Here is a 15,258-nt window from a genome sequence, read left to right as displayed (position 1 = left end):
TCGATTTTTGTTTCAGCCCTACTTCAATTCGGAGCCACAAGAAATATAAGCAGATAAACGGAAGTTCTGCGACATTCAAATAGGATTATAATAAATATACATAACTAAGTAAATCGCCGTTAGGAATCCCGCGCTTTTTTACTGTTCCCGAGCACAACAAACACAATGTGAGTAGAATGTGGAGTTCCATTGGACGCGCCTGTATGTGTGTGCGCGAAAAAATCAATTCGAGTGACGTTCGAGGTGTTGCAACCTGTCGCCAATTTCAGGGGAGAAGCTTACTAAATTTACTTCCTTTGTCTTCACTATTTGCAGCCGAAAAACTAGCATTGTCTAGTAATTACGCAAAAATTCCATCACCCACACACTCACACAGACGCACGAGCTGCAGAAAGAAACGGAAAGTGAAGTAGAAATCATATAGAGAAAAAAAAGTGCGAAAACATGACTTCCGATATCGCCATGCAATTGATTGCCATTTTGGAGAAGACGGTGTCGCCAGGTGAGTTTCCCCCACTCGTAAATATGTATAGATCTAAAAACTATGGATTTTTTCTTCGATTGGCGGGAGGGACGCGCGTTGTATGTTGCGCAGGGTTGCAATAGGCGCTCGCATATGTTTGGTTGCTAGGGGCTTTCGCACACATGTGCATCCACGTACATACATACATATTCGCATGCTCCCCCTGACAGCGCGTCTGTGTGTCGCAGTACTCGCGCTCCTACAATTAAGGATTTGCGAACCGCCTGAGACATAACCTCACTAACTCTAGGAATCGGTGAGGCGTCACTTCGGAGTCACCCTCGTATGATTGGTGGCCAGTTCTTCCGGTTGCCGATAAAGAATGCCTGCGAACTTGCGCCTTGCTTGCAGATAACATGCTTCATGCCGCAAATCAGTGCTTCAATGGATTAGCCATTAACTGTGTTCTTATTAAACAATAACCTTCCAATGTACATATACCCTTTCCCCTTATGGCGAAGAAGGCGAAGTCAATCCCTGTTCAATCAATCATGTTCCACTACTAGATTATTTTAAAGGCCTATCCCAAAGCTTTAATCCGACCCCAAAATGGTGGCCTGACACGCCCATAAATGCAATCTTCTATTGACATTAATGGAAATTTCTAATTGTCCATTTTTACTTTGAATGATCACTCTCGAAATTCCGCACTTTCAGACAAAAATGAGTTGCTATCGGCGAAGAACTTCCTGGAGCAGGCGGCGGCCAGCAATCTGCCAGAATTTCTCAAGGCGCTGTCAGAGATCCTAGTGAACACGACCAACAGCGCGGTGGCGCGAATGGCAGCCGGTCTTCAGCTGAAGAACCACCTGACCAGCAAGGACGAGAAGATCAGCCAACAGCACCAGGAGCGCTGGCATCAGTTTCCCAGCGAAATCCGCGAGTTGATCAAGAATAACGTAAGTTATATATACTGATGTTAATGTTAAACGGCTATGAAACAATTTACTTGTAGTACGGGTGGCACTAAATATCTGCGACTTTCTTTCAGATCCTGGCTGCTTTGGGTACCGAGAACACGAGACCGTCCTGCGCCGCCCAGTGCGTGGCCTATGTCGCCGTTATCGAACTGCCCATAAACCGCTGGCCCATGCTCATCCAAACACTGGTGAACAAGGTGGTCAGCGAGGGATCCAGCGAGATGCATCGCGAGTCCGCGCTGGAGGCGATTGGCTACATCTGTCAGGACATTCGTTTTGGCGTTCTGGAGAACCAGTCCAACGATGTGCTGACTGCTATTATTCACGGGATGAGAAAGGTAGAACCGAGCAATCATGTACGCTTGGCGGCCACCACGGCCCTTCACAACTCACTGGAGTTTACCAAATCAAACTTTGAAAAGGACATGGAGCGCAACTTCATCATGGAGGTGGTATGCGAGGCCACTCAGTGCCAGGACTCGCAAATCTGCGTCGCTGCTCTGCAGTGTCTGGTGAAGGTTATGACCCTCTACTACCAGTTCATGGAGCCCTACATGGCACAGGCTCTATTTCCTATTACCTTGGCAGCCATGAAGTCAGAGAACGATGCTGTAGCGCTGCAAGGCATAGAGTTCTGGTCGAACGTCTGCGATGAGGAGATAGATCTGGCCATTGAAAGCCAGGAGGCCACCGATCAAGGCCGCGCTCCGCAGCGAGTATCGAAGCACTATGCTCGCGGTGCTCTGCAGTTCCTGACGCCCGTTCTCGTGGAGAAACTAACCAAGCAAGATGAGTGCGATGACGAGGACACCTGGAGCCCGGCGAAGGCCTCCTCCGTTTGCCTCATGGTGCTGGCCACCTGTTGCGAGGATGAGATTGTGCCACATGTGCTTCCCTTCATCAAGGAAAACATAGAGTCACCTAATTGGCGATTCCGCGACGCAGCGGTGATGACTTTCGGCTCCGTGTTGAATGGATTGGAGACCAATACTTTAAAGCCGCTCGTGGAGCAGGCCATGCCCACGCTTATTCGACTGATGTACGACTCCAGTGTTATCGTGCGCGATACAACCGCCTGGACCTTCGGACGCATTTGCGATGTGCGTAAGAGGGAAAGTTTTATGGATATGCATGTTACTAATTTTCAACTGTTTTTCCCTAACAGATTATTCCCGAGGCGGCTATCAACAAGACATATCTTCAAACTCTTCTGGAGTGCTTCGTGAAGAGCTTAAAGTCGGAGCCCCGTGTAGCGGCCAACGTGTGCTGGGCCTTCATTGGCCTTTCCGATGCCGCTTGCGAGGCAGCGGTCACCACCGAGGGAGAGACTCCGGAGACTTACGCCTTGTCACCGTACTTTGAGTACATCATTACCCAGCTGCTGGAGACCACTGATCGATCGGATGGAGCTCAAGCCAATTTGCGAGGCGCTGCTTACGAAGCACTGATGGATATGATCAAAAACTCGCCCCTGGATTGCTATTTGGTGGTTCAGCGCACCACGCTGGTGATTTTGGAGCGCTTAAACCAAGTGATGCAGATGGAAACCCAGATAAACAATCACAGCGATCGTCACCAGTTCAACGACCTACAATCGCTTCTGTGCGCCACTCTGCAAAGCGTTTTGAGGAAGGTCCATGAACAGGATGCTCCTCAAATTTCCGATGCTATCATGACCGCTCTGCTGACCATGTTTAATTCAAGTGCTGGAAAGTCGGGCGGAGTGCAGGAGGATGCCTTCCTGGCCGTTTCGACCCTGGTTGAACTTTTGGGAGCACAGTTCGCCAAGTACATGCCGGCATTTAAAGACTTCCTCGTCATGGGTCTAAAGAATCATCAGGAGTACCAGGTCTGCTGCGCATCTGTTGGTCTCACCGGCGACATTTTCCGCGCCCTTAAGGACCTAATGGTGCCCTACGCCAACGAGATTATGACCGTATTGATAAACAATCTAGCGGAACCGACTTTACATCGAAGCGTCAAGCCCCAGATCCTGTCGGCTTTCGGGGATATTGCGTTGAGCATTGGCAGCCACTTCCTGACATATTTGAACATGGTGCTAGATATGTTGCGCGCTGCGTCCAATCTGCAGGTTAGGGTTCTTAACAATGGTACAAAAAAATGAACCGTTAACACGTCTTATTCATTTTCAGACGGACGCCAACAACTTCGATATGAACGAATACATCAACGAGCTGCGAGAAAGCGTCCTTGAAGCCTACACCGGCATCATTCAGGGTCTTAAGGGCGTGGACCAGACTGCTCATCCTGACGTTATGCACATGGAGCCCCACCTGATGCACATTATTTCGTTCATCAAGCGCATCGCTCAGGAGGGCGACGTGTCCGACTCGATGTTGGCCAGTGCCGCTGGCTTCATTGGCGATCTTTGCACTTCGTTCGGTCCGCGGCTGTACCCGCTGCTGGACGATGCCATCATTACACAATTCCTGGCCGAGGGCAAGCGCTCCAAGGCGCAGCGAACCAAGATGCTGTGCACCTGGGCCATCAAGGAGGTCAAAAAAATCAATACCCAGGTCATCACGCAGTAGGCCACCTGCTAGAGGTTAATGTTTCTCTGCTTCCCACCAGACCCTCAAGATTGTATGTTATGCAGTCAAACTGGTGAGTACATGACATTCCCACTATGTGTTGCATCATCGAATGAGTGGTTACCTAGGATGTGTCGATTCTTGGAAAAAAAAATTCTTGAAAAAACAAAGAAAATTGTATTTTTAAACTTTTCTATTCGTAGTTGCCTGCACCAAAATCGACCATTCTATTATTATTGATCCAAGTTTGTTTTTAATTTTCATTTTCACACATTTCTCTATTTTTGCAGTCCAGTCCGAATTCTCTGATAAAAAGATTCTATCTGCTAAGTTTGTTTGTCCGATATATTGTTGCTGTGCAACTTCTAAATGCTAAGACCAACTGTTTATAAAACTCCCCCCCTAGTTTTAAGCTCAATTACGAACCACTGTTTCGACTCAATATTTTAATTAAGGTCTGTTAATATTCGTGTGAGTTATTTATCTCTTACTTATTGTCCTCGCTCGGTAATGCAAATCCAAAAACGAACTACCCATTGACTAAAGCACTTCGCCATTGATAGTTACTGCTGTACGGACTTTGACATTTTTACAAACCGGCTTTAATGGAAGTTTAGTTTTGGGTAGGCTACGGCAACCAGCGCTTTAGTGACCCGATTTTAAGCATTACCAAAAACGCAATCGAAGCTGTTATTCAAATTATGTAAAATTTAAAATTACTTATAAAAATCGGTAGAAAATAGTTGCTTTAATAGTTGAAAAAATACATTGAATGCATTGCTGCCCCCTTTGGAAACATTAACTTGTAGCGGATTTAAGAGCCACGCTTTAGGAACTAAGAATTCATGTATCTATCCTACTACCCTCACTAGCCCAACAAAAAAAAATATATAAACTAAGAATGAATGTCTTGAGTGTGAACCGAACCGAATGTGATGGAGTGAAATATATGGCTGAGATCGAGTATGTATTACCTAGACTCTATAAGTGGCGTGCCTGTGGTCCGACCCCTATCCCCTTTGCCAATAGTTATGCTGTGATGAATGCTTGAGGGATACTCTGTAAGTGGTATTTTGATTGCGAGAGACCCCACAAAAAGTTTGAAACTGGATAAGGATTTCCCTTTTCTGTGGCGCGCGTGTGTATCGGCGTGTTGTGTGATATTATGGATTAAGCGTAAGAACTTTTCTAGTGAAACGAATGATTTTAGACCTAAGGAAAACCAAACAGCAATTCAAAAAGATTTTAAACGGATTTGAATTTAAATTTACAAGCAAACGAAACGAACCTAAATGTAAAACACTCAAGACGACTGAAAACGAAACCAACCTAGCAACTAAAACGAAATACGAAATGACTTAGGGACGTACAAAGGCCTGGGCGTGGCTGTTTCACGGACCCAGCTCATAAATTACTTTAAAGACAAAACCCAAGCGTAAGTCAGCCTCGCTCAAAGCCCACAGAAGCACGAACTTTGGAAATTATTTTATTTTTTGTGTAAACGATTTAGTGTGCTCTCATTAATTCCAACCAATGACGCTTAGTTAGTTTGCCCCTAATTTTACCTTTTGTATTTACCTAAAAGTGGGGAGAACAACAACGAGAAACAAAGAATACAGCAAAAATAACAACCAAGCAACTACCTGCAGCACACACAACACTTGTATAATTAATATATATATATTAGGTAAACGCAACTACTAAAAATAAATACGCAACGGACCAGGGTATACAAAAAACATAAATAAATAAATCGCAGGGGTGCTGGAAAATTTATAGAAATTTGCAATTAAGCTAACGACTTTTTAAAGTGTTTTGCGCATATTTTACTTAAAATCAAAACTATTTTCCAGCATACTTTTTGATGCACTAGGAAAGATTTGAAATTCTTGAATTCTTGAAATGCAATTTCTCTTGCACCCCGCAAACCAAAAGTTCCATAGAGATATAGAACGCATAAAGACACTACATGACAGCTTGATAGGAAAAACAGAGAATCATACTTCATTTAGTTATTTTATCATAAACAAACCATAGAAACCATACAAAAACATAACCAGAAACTACCTTACGAAAAAGACGCGACTGTGAACGAGGAGAAGTAAATGAAGGATACAAATGAAGAAGAAAGTAACCGTTTAAAATCTTTTCACAACATAAACTGAGAATACGTGAAAACGAGAATGAAGTGAACTTTTGTGAACTACTGTAGATATAAGCGCACATATATTACGAATTCTGTACACATTTCGAAATTGTAACAAAGAGTTGGTAAATTAGGCTGAAGTCTTGTTTCAAACTATGAATGAATTCTGAGGCTCTACAAGTTGTCATTTCAAAAGCTAAATAGTCTCATTGGTAATATTTGTCTAGTTTCGCAATAAAGTATCGCACAGCCGTCCAAGAAAGAAATAAATTAACATTTGATTTATCAGATTTGAACATATCAGAAAAGAAATTGTAAAATGACAACTTGGAGCGCCTAAGGAAAACATGAAATGCCCACATTAATTAAATAAACACTAATATTAGCTATGAATGATCGTATGCGGATGATATAGATGAGTGACTCCGAAACTTTGGATGATCGAAAGCTGAGCAACGCCTACTGGAACGTGAGCGTTAAAGGCTGTGGCATGCAACATGTAAGTGATGCCCAGAATTTTATAATTCACTATAGAAACCTAAGTTAGCTGATATAGAAGACAAACCACCACACACTCCAAGCGAAATCGTAGCTAATAATCACATTTCTCAACCTTCTTCCACAGGTGTGTTGAATGAGTTGATTGAGCATCATCAGTAATGCTTGGTGCTGAAAATGATGAGGAAGAGACGTGTGCATTGAATGAAGATATAATATGTGAAATATGTGATGGTTGTCGATGGTTGTTTAAAAGAGTGACCGATGAAGTAAGGAGTATGTCTAGCAGAAATCACCAACAAACTAAAATACGTCACTTAACACGACATTTAGCACAAATTTCTACCTTTTATACATACACATTTCACAGTTTTATAAACAGCAGAGTGCGTGGACCGGTGACTGAGTAAAGTTGTATGTAATCATTCCAAAAGCAAACGTAAAATCATTAAAATTGAGGGACTAACGAGTTTGTTACACCTAGCAGTTAAGAAGAGTTCATGTCACTAGAGTAAGCCAGGGAATTGGCAAACGGTTGAAGGGCAAGCTCCAATAAAAAGGCATGGTGGACCCACTTTTTGGCGACTCCACTATGTAGACTAAGGGTTTTCAACGGGCTTGCCCTTTGACCTCTGCCGCATGTGCGAATGGTCGTCGTCTGATATAAGATTTAAAAAAGAATAAACTAATAATGCAACTGTAACTTTGCCTGTGATCCGATCATCTGTATGGAGTGTACGCTGTGTGAAAGACTTGTGTGGATATATACGATATCTGTGACGTAAGAAAAAGCACCCCGCGCAGCAAAGAAGCGATATTTTTTTGTAAACATTTAAAGGATTGCAATTGAATGCACAAATGATGAAGGTGTGAGCTAAAACAAATGAAAAACGTAACATATGGTACTGATTTTATACTGAGAACTGAGACTTACTATATACATACAACAAACAACAAGACAAGAAACTTACTTAAGGACTCACGAGGATTACTTTACGCGGGACGCTACACAACGTACCACACACGAAACGCCAACTAGTGAAATTTACACCTTTCCCACACATTACTCACATTACAAGCCACTTAAAACTACTAACTACTTATTACACCAACGTACATATGAGCATTATAATCGATTATCTTAAATATACACTGACGATTGGTAACGCTGACGCGCGGTGCTTTAGCCGAAAGTAATTTAAGCATATGTGCTATTCGGTATGCTAGGTAATCCTAATTAGCCAGTAAGTAGGGATGCGCGAGAGAACCTTTGATCCACGATTGCAAGAGGAGAGAATTATGAGAATTATGTTACGTTATTTAGTATGCTGTATTATCAATTACAAACAATGAAAACCCCTCTGAATATCAAAGTGCGGCCTAACTGTTCCAAATCAAATTGTATGACTGATAGTTTGTACGCGAAATTTTAGCAAATGTAATCTGTGTCTGTGTGCAAGAGCGAGAATAAACGAATTTTGAGTGCAAGAGCAACCAGAAATGTGTTTTATTGGGATGGCATCCAGGCGGAGAGGTCCTACAGCTTGGCCCCCCTCTCTGGAAACGTAAGTACCCCCGATTCCACCAAGTCCTTTAATTCGTGAGGCTTAAGATCTAATTCGTCTATCCACTCCACCTGCGCATCATCAGTTGCCTTGGGCAACTTTCCTGGAGTTCTGCTTAGGAGTGGAGCGGGACGTGGCGCCACTATTTCCCCAATCACCTCGAACGATTTTCTCTCCTCGTTGTGATCGTGCCTATGAACCTCACGGAAGTCCAGAACGGGATAGACACAGGCATCCACATCCTCAAATATTTGCGACCATTCAGCTTGGGTCTTAGAAAGGAAAGCTTCAGTCAGAAGTTTCCTTCCCCGATCCTGATGTTCGTCGCCAAACTGACAGACATCTTCGGGCAGTTCCAAACGCTGTTTTAGCAGCTCAAAGAACTGCGGTTCCAAGGCGCCCACAGACATGTAGCGACCATCTTTGGTTTCGTAGGTATCATAAAAGTACGATCCACCATCGATGAGGTTGTCACCCCGATCCCTCCACCAAATATCCAGATTCCGGGACATAAACAGCCAACTGGCCACATAGGCAGCTCCCTCGACCATCGAGGCATCTACCACTTGACCTTTTCCCGAGTTGTGGCGCTCCAAGAGGGCAAGGCAAATTCCCAGAGCGCACATTACACTGCCCCCAGCAAAATCGGCCAGAAGATTAATGGGCGAAGTGACTTTTTCATGGCGCCTGCCCAGCATGGAGAGTACTCCCGATAATGCAGCGTAGTTGATATCGTGCCCAGCCCGTGGTGCCAGTCTTCCATGCTGCCCAAAACCCGTGAGGCGGGCATAAATCAGGCGGGGATTGGCTGTGCACAAGTCGGTGGGACCCAGATTTAGTTTCTCCATTACTCCCGGTCGAAAGGGTTCGATGAGCACATCGCACTTCTTGGCCAGCCTTCGCACCAGTTGCTGACCTTTTGGGTTCTTCAGATCCAGGCTTAGCGTGCGTTTTCCCTGCTGCAGTACATCCAAAGGGTTTTCTATCACCTGAGTGAGAAGGGAACATAGGATTCACATTTTAAAATCAGATTTGGGGTTTTGATATGTATTAAATGTAACGCCCGATTCGCTTACCTTATCAATGCGGGTGACGGTGGCCCCAAAATCAGTTAGGATCTTGCCACAAAATGGTCCTGGTGCTAAGCCCACGAATTCTAGTACCTTGATGCCTTTGAGCGGCATCTTTCTAGGAGTTTTTGGCCGATAAGTAATAAGAAAATTAAGTGCACTTTGAACAGCATTGAAACAGGGATGCCAACTTGTAAGTGATTTTTTATATTCTTACGAGACAAGGAAGTCGAAAATATCTGCAATGCAGAAATAAGTAACTTGAATCTCCAGCTCATGCCTTTGTATTTATTTATTATATATTTTAATTTATTCTTGTTAAATCAAAGGGTAAGAGCCACAATAAATACCAGTAAAAAATTTATATTTATTTACGTGATTTTCGTGACTTAACTGTCAAGCTCGACAACCCTTTCGGAGCTGCCAACCGGTGCGAAACTTTTAATTCGCAAAAGGGAAAAGCCGCAACAACATTAATTCCAAATTAACTGCAACTAACAGTTGGCCACCGTTGCTAGACAAACAAATTGACCGGGAGTGAGACCAGGATTTGACGCAAATACAATGCCACAGCAACGGCGCAAGGTGGCCTTCAGCGGCAAAAAGAAGAAGGACCAGATGCTGCAGAAGCGCAACACAAAAGGTGAGAAAACATTGGTTGTGTGCCCACCTGCGAAATGGGGCGTAAGGAAGGAAAATCGAAGCGGGTGACTAACATGTTACGCCGGCAGGTCCGCCAAAGTATCTGAGGAGCACGCAGGAGTCCTACGAGGACAGCGATGTGCCCGAAACGACCAGGAAACTCATGGAGCAGCCCTTTGCACGCGGCGGAAATCGAAACAAGAACGTTAATCGCTATAATCTGCAGTTCTACCAGGAGGGCAAAAAGGAACTCGAGCAGATGAAACAGGAGGGATTTAAGCCGTTCGAGGTACTCAGTCCCAACCAGCGGGAAGTGGACGACCGATACTTCTCTGGCTGCGACTTCCCAGTTCGTCCACCTTGGACGCTTACAGAGTCCAAGGAACAGCTTGATCGCACCGAGAATCGGTACTTTAAGGTAGGTCAGTTTACAGGGGTAGATTATGGTAGATATTTACAAATCCATAGACTCTATTCCACTCCTATTCCCATAAAATTGCCAGGAATACGTAGACGAGCTGCAAAAGAAGCAGCGTGCTGGAGACTCAAAGGAGCTCTCCCTGTTCGAGCTGAATCTGGAAACCTGGCGACAGTTATGGCGAGTCCTGGAGTTCTCGGACATCCTGCTGATCATTGTGGACGTGCGCTATGCCACGCTGATGTTTCCACCCTCACTGTACGACTATATAATTAACACGCTAAAGAAACATGCTATAGTGGTGTTCAACAAGGTGGATCTAGTCGAACCGCATTTGGTGGTGGCTTGGAGGCAATACTTTCACGACCGTTACCCCCAGCTACCAGTGGTGCTCTTTGCATCTTTTCTCCCCCGATCTCGCAAGGGAAGTCAACGTGGTCCTCAGGCCCATCGCAGGAGTATGGAAGGAGTGTATAATATATACAAGGAGTGCCAACGTTATGTCCAAGGAGAGGTAGATCTGACGGCCTGGGAACAGAAGATACGCGAGGACATGCGTAGTGATCAGCTTGACATCTTGGAAGATATATCAACGGCCGTGGAGGGTGAACTCAAGATTACCAGCAGTATCGACACCACGCCTCACGAACACGTTAAGTATCACAGTGGGGTTCTGACCATTGGGTGCATCGGATTTCCCAATGTCGGGAAATCGTCGCTGATCAATGCCTTGAAGGGACGCAAGGTGGTCAGCGTTAGTCGCACCCCCGGACATACGAAGCACTTTCAGACCATTTTCCTCACGCCACTTGTTCGCCTCTGTGATTGTCCCGGTCTTGTCTTTCCCTCGAGTACTCCGAAAAGCCTTCAAGTGTTGCTGGGCAGTTTTCCCATTTCCCAATTGGCTGTTCCATACCGCTCCCTGAAGTTCCTCGGCGAACATTTGAATCTACCACAGCTATTGCGTCTCCACCTGCCCGAGGATTACGATGAGTGGTCTGCGGTGGCCATCTCCGATGCCTGGGCATATAAGAGGGGATTCCTCACCGCCAAGGCAGCCAGGCCTGATCGCTACCGGGCCGCGAATCATATCCTTCGCATGTGCCTGGCCGGCCAACAGCTCTTGGTACTGCAGTTTTATCCGCCGGGATTTGAGGAGCGACGAGAGTACTGGCTCCGGCATTCCGATGTGGCGGAGGTCAGGAAGTACCAGCAAGTCGAATTAGATGAGCCGGAGAGCGAGACCAACGGCGACACATCATCCGTCTGCTCGGATAGTGAGTAGCTAACAAAATGAAAGAGTAAAAACTAAAATTGTTAATTAACCATCAATTTAAGCTGCCGATAGCGAGGACGAAGACGAGGACAGCTCCAATGACGAGACAAATGCTGATGAGGACGACTGCGCCATCGAGGAGGACGCACCCAGGTCTCGGAACGTGTTTGCTCTACTGGAGGACGACTAAAAGTTGCATTTACCAAGTTTATTTCATCACTAGTTTGCACTTATAATTTATTATTACACTATGTAATGTTTTACTAACAATAAACTAAAACATCAAGCTACTGAGGCAGATTATATGTCATCAATTTCATCAGATGATATATAGTCCTCGCCGAGTCTTTCGTCCAGCGAGAGAAGCAATTCGATAGCTCTGTTTGGAAACGAAAATGTGATTATTGTTGTTAAGTAAAACCTGGGGTGAGACTAACTTGATCAACTGCTTTTCATATCCATTTTCCTCAATCGGCGCCGGATACAAAGCCTTTTTGAGCAGCAATTTCTCCAAATTGCTTCTCAATTCTAGGACTACGTCGGCAGTTTCCTGATTGCATTTGAAGCTAAGGAAGAAACAAATTTGATTTATCTTATTGATGAAAGATTTGTTATACACACTAATAGGTCTTAGCCACGCATAGATATGGAGTATTTTGGGTCACTCCCGCTTCCACGCCATCTCCAAAAATGATCAGTGCCATGGGAAAAACCATTGTGGAGTCGAGCAGATAAAGATCGGTGGATTTTTGCCGCTGGAAGTAGACAAAGTATGCTGAGTCAAAGCCACTCTCTCCGCTGTTCACTGAGGAGGGATGAAAGTTAACACGGCGTCCATCATCTGTTGCCATTGTGTGAATGGCGCGTACTCTGTTCTTGATCTGCCGTGATTTTCTGCATAAATGTATAAATCAGTTAACGCCTCTATTGTTATTGAGTACTTTTGTAGTTTCTACCGCAAGTGCGCCATATTGGGATAGAGTCCCGCTCCTATAATGGCCCTCAGGAGGGGAATCTTCTCTGAATTCTTGTTTGATGCAGTATCCTTACAGTTTGAAGATGCAAGAAATCTAAAATAAGGTAAGTGGTTAAGTTTACTTTACTCAGTGATACAATGATCTTACTTGTAGTTGTAGAGCAGTTCACTGAACTGATTCTTCATCCTCTCCAACTGCTGCAGTGTCACGGAGCTGAGGAAATTCTTATAGCAAAAGTCTCGTTCCGTGTGCGAATAGCGGCTGTCGCGGTACGCATTAATGGTATTGTGCACCAGCAGGTGATCGCTTCGCATATTTCGGGCCATTCTCCGCTTGATTTCATCCACTTGACTCTCTTTACCCAAAGGCGAGTAGAAGGGGGACTTAAAGGACAAGGCGGCCGCCGCTGAACTGATGGGATCCAAGCAACAAAAGAGTGCCGACATCAGGATCATTTTTCCCATCTGGGGATCAATGGGCAGCTTCGCCAGGTGCATGCCCAGTGGAGTCAGGGTGCCCGTCTGGTCCAACGCCTCAATGCTGTTCGTAAAAAATGTTACATTCTTAATATAAAACCAAAGGGCCAAGCTATTAAACCCACCGTTTCAGCAGTTCCACTCCAATCTTGATGGCCTCGGGATTGGGGGCATTAATAAGAGTTTGCAAGAACCGATATGGATCATCAATGTGCAGCAGCTTAAGACTTAAAATTATGGATTCCAGTTTGGAGCGAAGTATCTCCGGCGTCGGAATATCGGCCATACGATCCTCTCTAGCGCGGGTGAAGAGATTATAGCATATTCCTGGCCGTACTCGACCTGCTCTGCCTTTCCGCTGCTGGGTATTTGCCTTGGTCACCCAAACCTCATCTAGCGACTGTATGTTCGTTTCGATGTCATAGTTGGTGGCCTTCGTCCGGCCAGAGTTTATCACATAAACCACATCGTCAATAGTCACCGACGTTTCGGCGATTATTGTAGAGATTATGACCTTACGTTTGCCCGTCGGTGGTCGCCTGAAAACTGCCTGCTGTTCTCCTGATTGCATTAGGGAATGTAATGGAAATACAGCCATATGATCCCGCCACCTTTGACCCTTCGGAGTCTTTGGCTTATCCAAGATATTGAATAGTTGGGAGATCTTATCATAACCAGGGAGGAATACTAAAATGGCACCCTCAGGTTCGTTTTCGCATATGTAGTACACCAAATCGGCAATAAAATCAATGTCCTCGCAGCCCTCCGATTCAGGCAAACGCAGCTTCTCGAGCACACGACTATCGTACGAGTTTCTGATGCGTCGCAAATACGGTTCTATCATAGCCTCATGCTTCATCCTGCGTTCAGGCAGATCTCGCTTGGTGCGACGATCGCGGGTCTTTTGGAAATCGTAATTCGTCTTGGACAGAACATCCTCCAAATAGAGCATCTGCACAGGGAACATCACGCCCTCGATGCGAAACATGGGACAGTGGTTGAAGTAGTCACAGAAATCCTGCTCTCGTACAGTGGCACTCATCAGGATCACCTTTAGATCGGGTCTGTGTGGCAGGATAACCTTTAAAAGACCCATTAGGAGATCTGTTTCCACGCTGCGTTCGTGAATTTCATCCAAGATCAAGACGCTAAGATTGTGCATCAGTGGATCCGATTGAAGCTGTTGCAGTAGAACTCCTGTGGTGCAGTATGTGATGGAGGCTCTCTCCCTAGGTTTTCTGCTCTCCAAACGAATCTGGTAGCCTACCGAATTACCCAGGCTCTCGCAGCGCTCGTAACTTACCCACTCAGCAATCGTGATGGCTGAAATCCTTCGTGGCTGAGTGCAAACGATTCGGCACGAGGAGGCACATCCTCGGGAAATGGCGTCGTCAAGAAGGATTTGAGGCACCTGAGTGGTCTTGCCACAACCAGTACTGCCGACAATCAGTATTACTTGGTTTTCGCACACAGCCTGGACAATTTCGTCCGCGTATTTCATGGTGGGCAGCTTTTTTCGTGCTGCCAGCCGTTTTCTGCCATTCTCCTCCAACTGGCGTTGTTCCAGTTCTAGCTGCAGTCTCTCGTCCAGCTTGGGGTTTACGCAGTCCAGGTCCGCGTTCCGTTCCTTGGTCTCCAGCACAAATTCCTCAAAGTTTACACTCAAAAGGTGCCGAAACTGTTTCTGAAACTGAGCATCGACATAGTTGTCTTCCCTGGCCGGTGCTTGACTGTAGTGCGCCATAAACTCCTTCACACGCTCAAGCACACCACTGGGAGCACTGACATTGCAGCCCAAGCGGATTTGCGGCTCTTTTGGGTCTGCATCCTCGCCGCGATCCTTCTTTCGCTGCCGGGCAAGATTGCGATAATACATCCCGATGTCCTTGCCCCTGAGTCCCGGTGGACGGTTGCCCTTGCGGGCTTGGGAGCCGGAAGAGTCCCTATTGTGCTGCATGCTCTCAGTTTAGGAGCATATCCAGAAGAAGAAAGAATCCCATCCAGAAATCAAAATGCACAGGGATGTCGGACTGTCAGAATGTGCAAATCAGATGGTGGTCGGGACACGAGCTGCCAACTTCATTAAATACACTTTTTGTGTGACGGTATTCTATAATAATTAATTTTCATATATACGTACATATTTATATTATTGAAATACCTGTAGACTTTTACAGATTTTAAATTGGTACCAA

General features: G+C 45.3%; 4 protein-coding genes across 4 annotated transcripts; 2 read left to right on the top strand and 2 right to left on the bottom strand.

Moving 5' to 3' along the window:
- Nucleotides 1-16: 16 nt before the first annotated feature.
- On the top strand, nt 17-4,961 carry LOC6530320 (importin subunit beta). The gene is made up of 7 exons (XM_002091211.3): nt 17-167; nt 316-502; nt 1,181-1,422; nt 1,515-2,543; nt 2,609-3,535; nt 3,597-4,068; nt 4,286-4,961. Exons 2-6 carry the CDS (start codon nt 445-447, stop codon nt 3,993-3,995), a joined length of 2,655 nt encoding a protein of 884 aa, XP_002091247.1. The 5' UTR covers nt 17-167; nt 316-444; the 3' UTR covers nt 3,996-4,068; nt 4,286-4,961.
- Nucleotides 4,962-8,115: 3,154 nt separating this feature from the next.
- On the bottom strand, nt 8,116-9,470 carry LOC6530319 (alpha-methylacyl-CoA racemase). The gene is made up of 2 exons (XM_002091210.4): nt 9,281-9,470; nt 8,116-9,193 (listed from the first exon to the last, which is right to left on the bottom strand). Exons 1-2 carry the CDS (start codon nt 9,386-9,388, stop codon nt 8,177-8,179), a joined length of 1,125 nt encoding a protein of 374 aa, XP_002091246.1. The 5' UTR covers nt 9,389-9,470; the 3' UTR covers nt 8,116-8,176.
- Nucleotides 9,471-9,686: 216 nt separating this feature from the next.
- LOC6530318 (guanine nucleotide-binding protein-like 1) lies at nt 9,687-11,905 on the top strand. Its single transcript, XM_002091209.4, has 4 exons — nt 9,687-9,917; nt 10,006-10,334; nt 10,420-11,611; nt 11,673-11,905. The coding sequence occupies exons 1-4, from the start codon at nt 9,839-9,841 to the stop codon at nt 11,798-11,800; spliced, it is 1,728 nt and encodes a 575-aa protein (XP_002091245.1). The 5' UTR covers nt 9,687-9,838; the 3' UTR covers nt 11,801-11,905.
- Nucleotides 11,804-15,129, bottom strand: LOC6530317 (ATP-dependent DNA/RNA helicase DHX36). The gene is made up of 6 exons (XM_002091208.3): nt 13,189-15,129; nt 12,735-13,127; nt 12,567-12,680; nt 12,232-12,504; nt 12,048-12,176; nt 11,804-11,989 (listed from the first exon to the last, which is right to left on the bottom strand). The coding sequence occupies exons 1-6, from the start codon at nt 15,018-15,020 to the stop codon at nt 11,911-11,913; spliced, it is 2,820 nt and encodes a 939-aa protein (XP_002091244.1). The 5' UTR covers nt 15,021-15,129; the 3' UTR covers nt 11,804-11,910.
- Nucleotides 15,130-15,258: the final 129 nt, after the last annotated feature.

This window comes from Drosophila yakuba, chromosome 2R, assembly GCF_016746365.2.
Source record: "Drosophila yakuba strain Tai18E2 chromosome 2R, Prin_Dyak_Tai18E2_2.1, whole genome shotgun sequence".
Classification (NCBI taxonomy): domain Eukaryota; kingdom Metazoa; phylum Arthropoda; class Insecta; order Diptera; family Drosophilidae; genus Drosophila; species Drosophila yakuba.
Note: the sequence above shows the minus strand (reverse complement) of the source record. Positions and strands in the feature narration are given on the sequence as shown.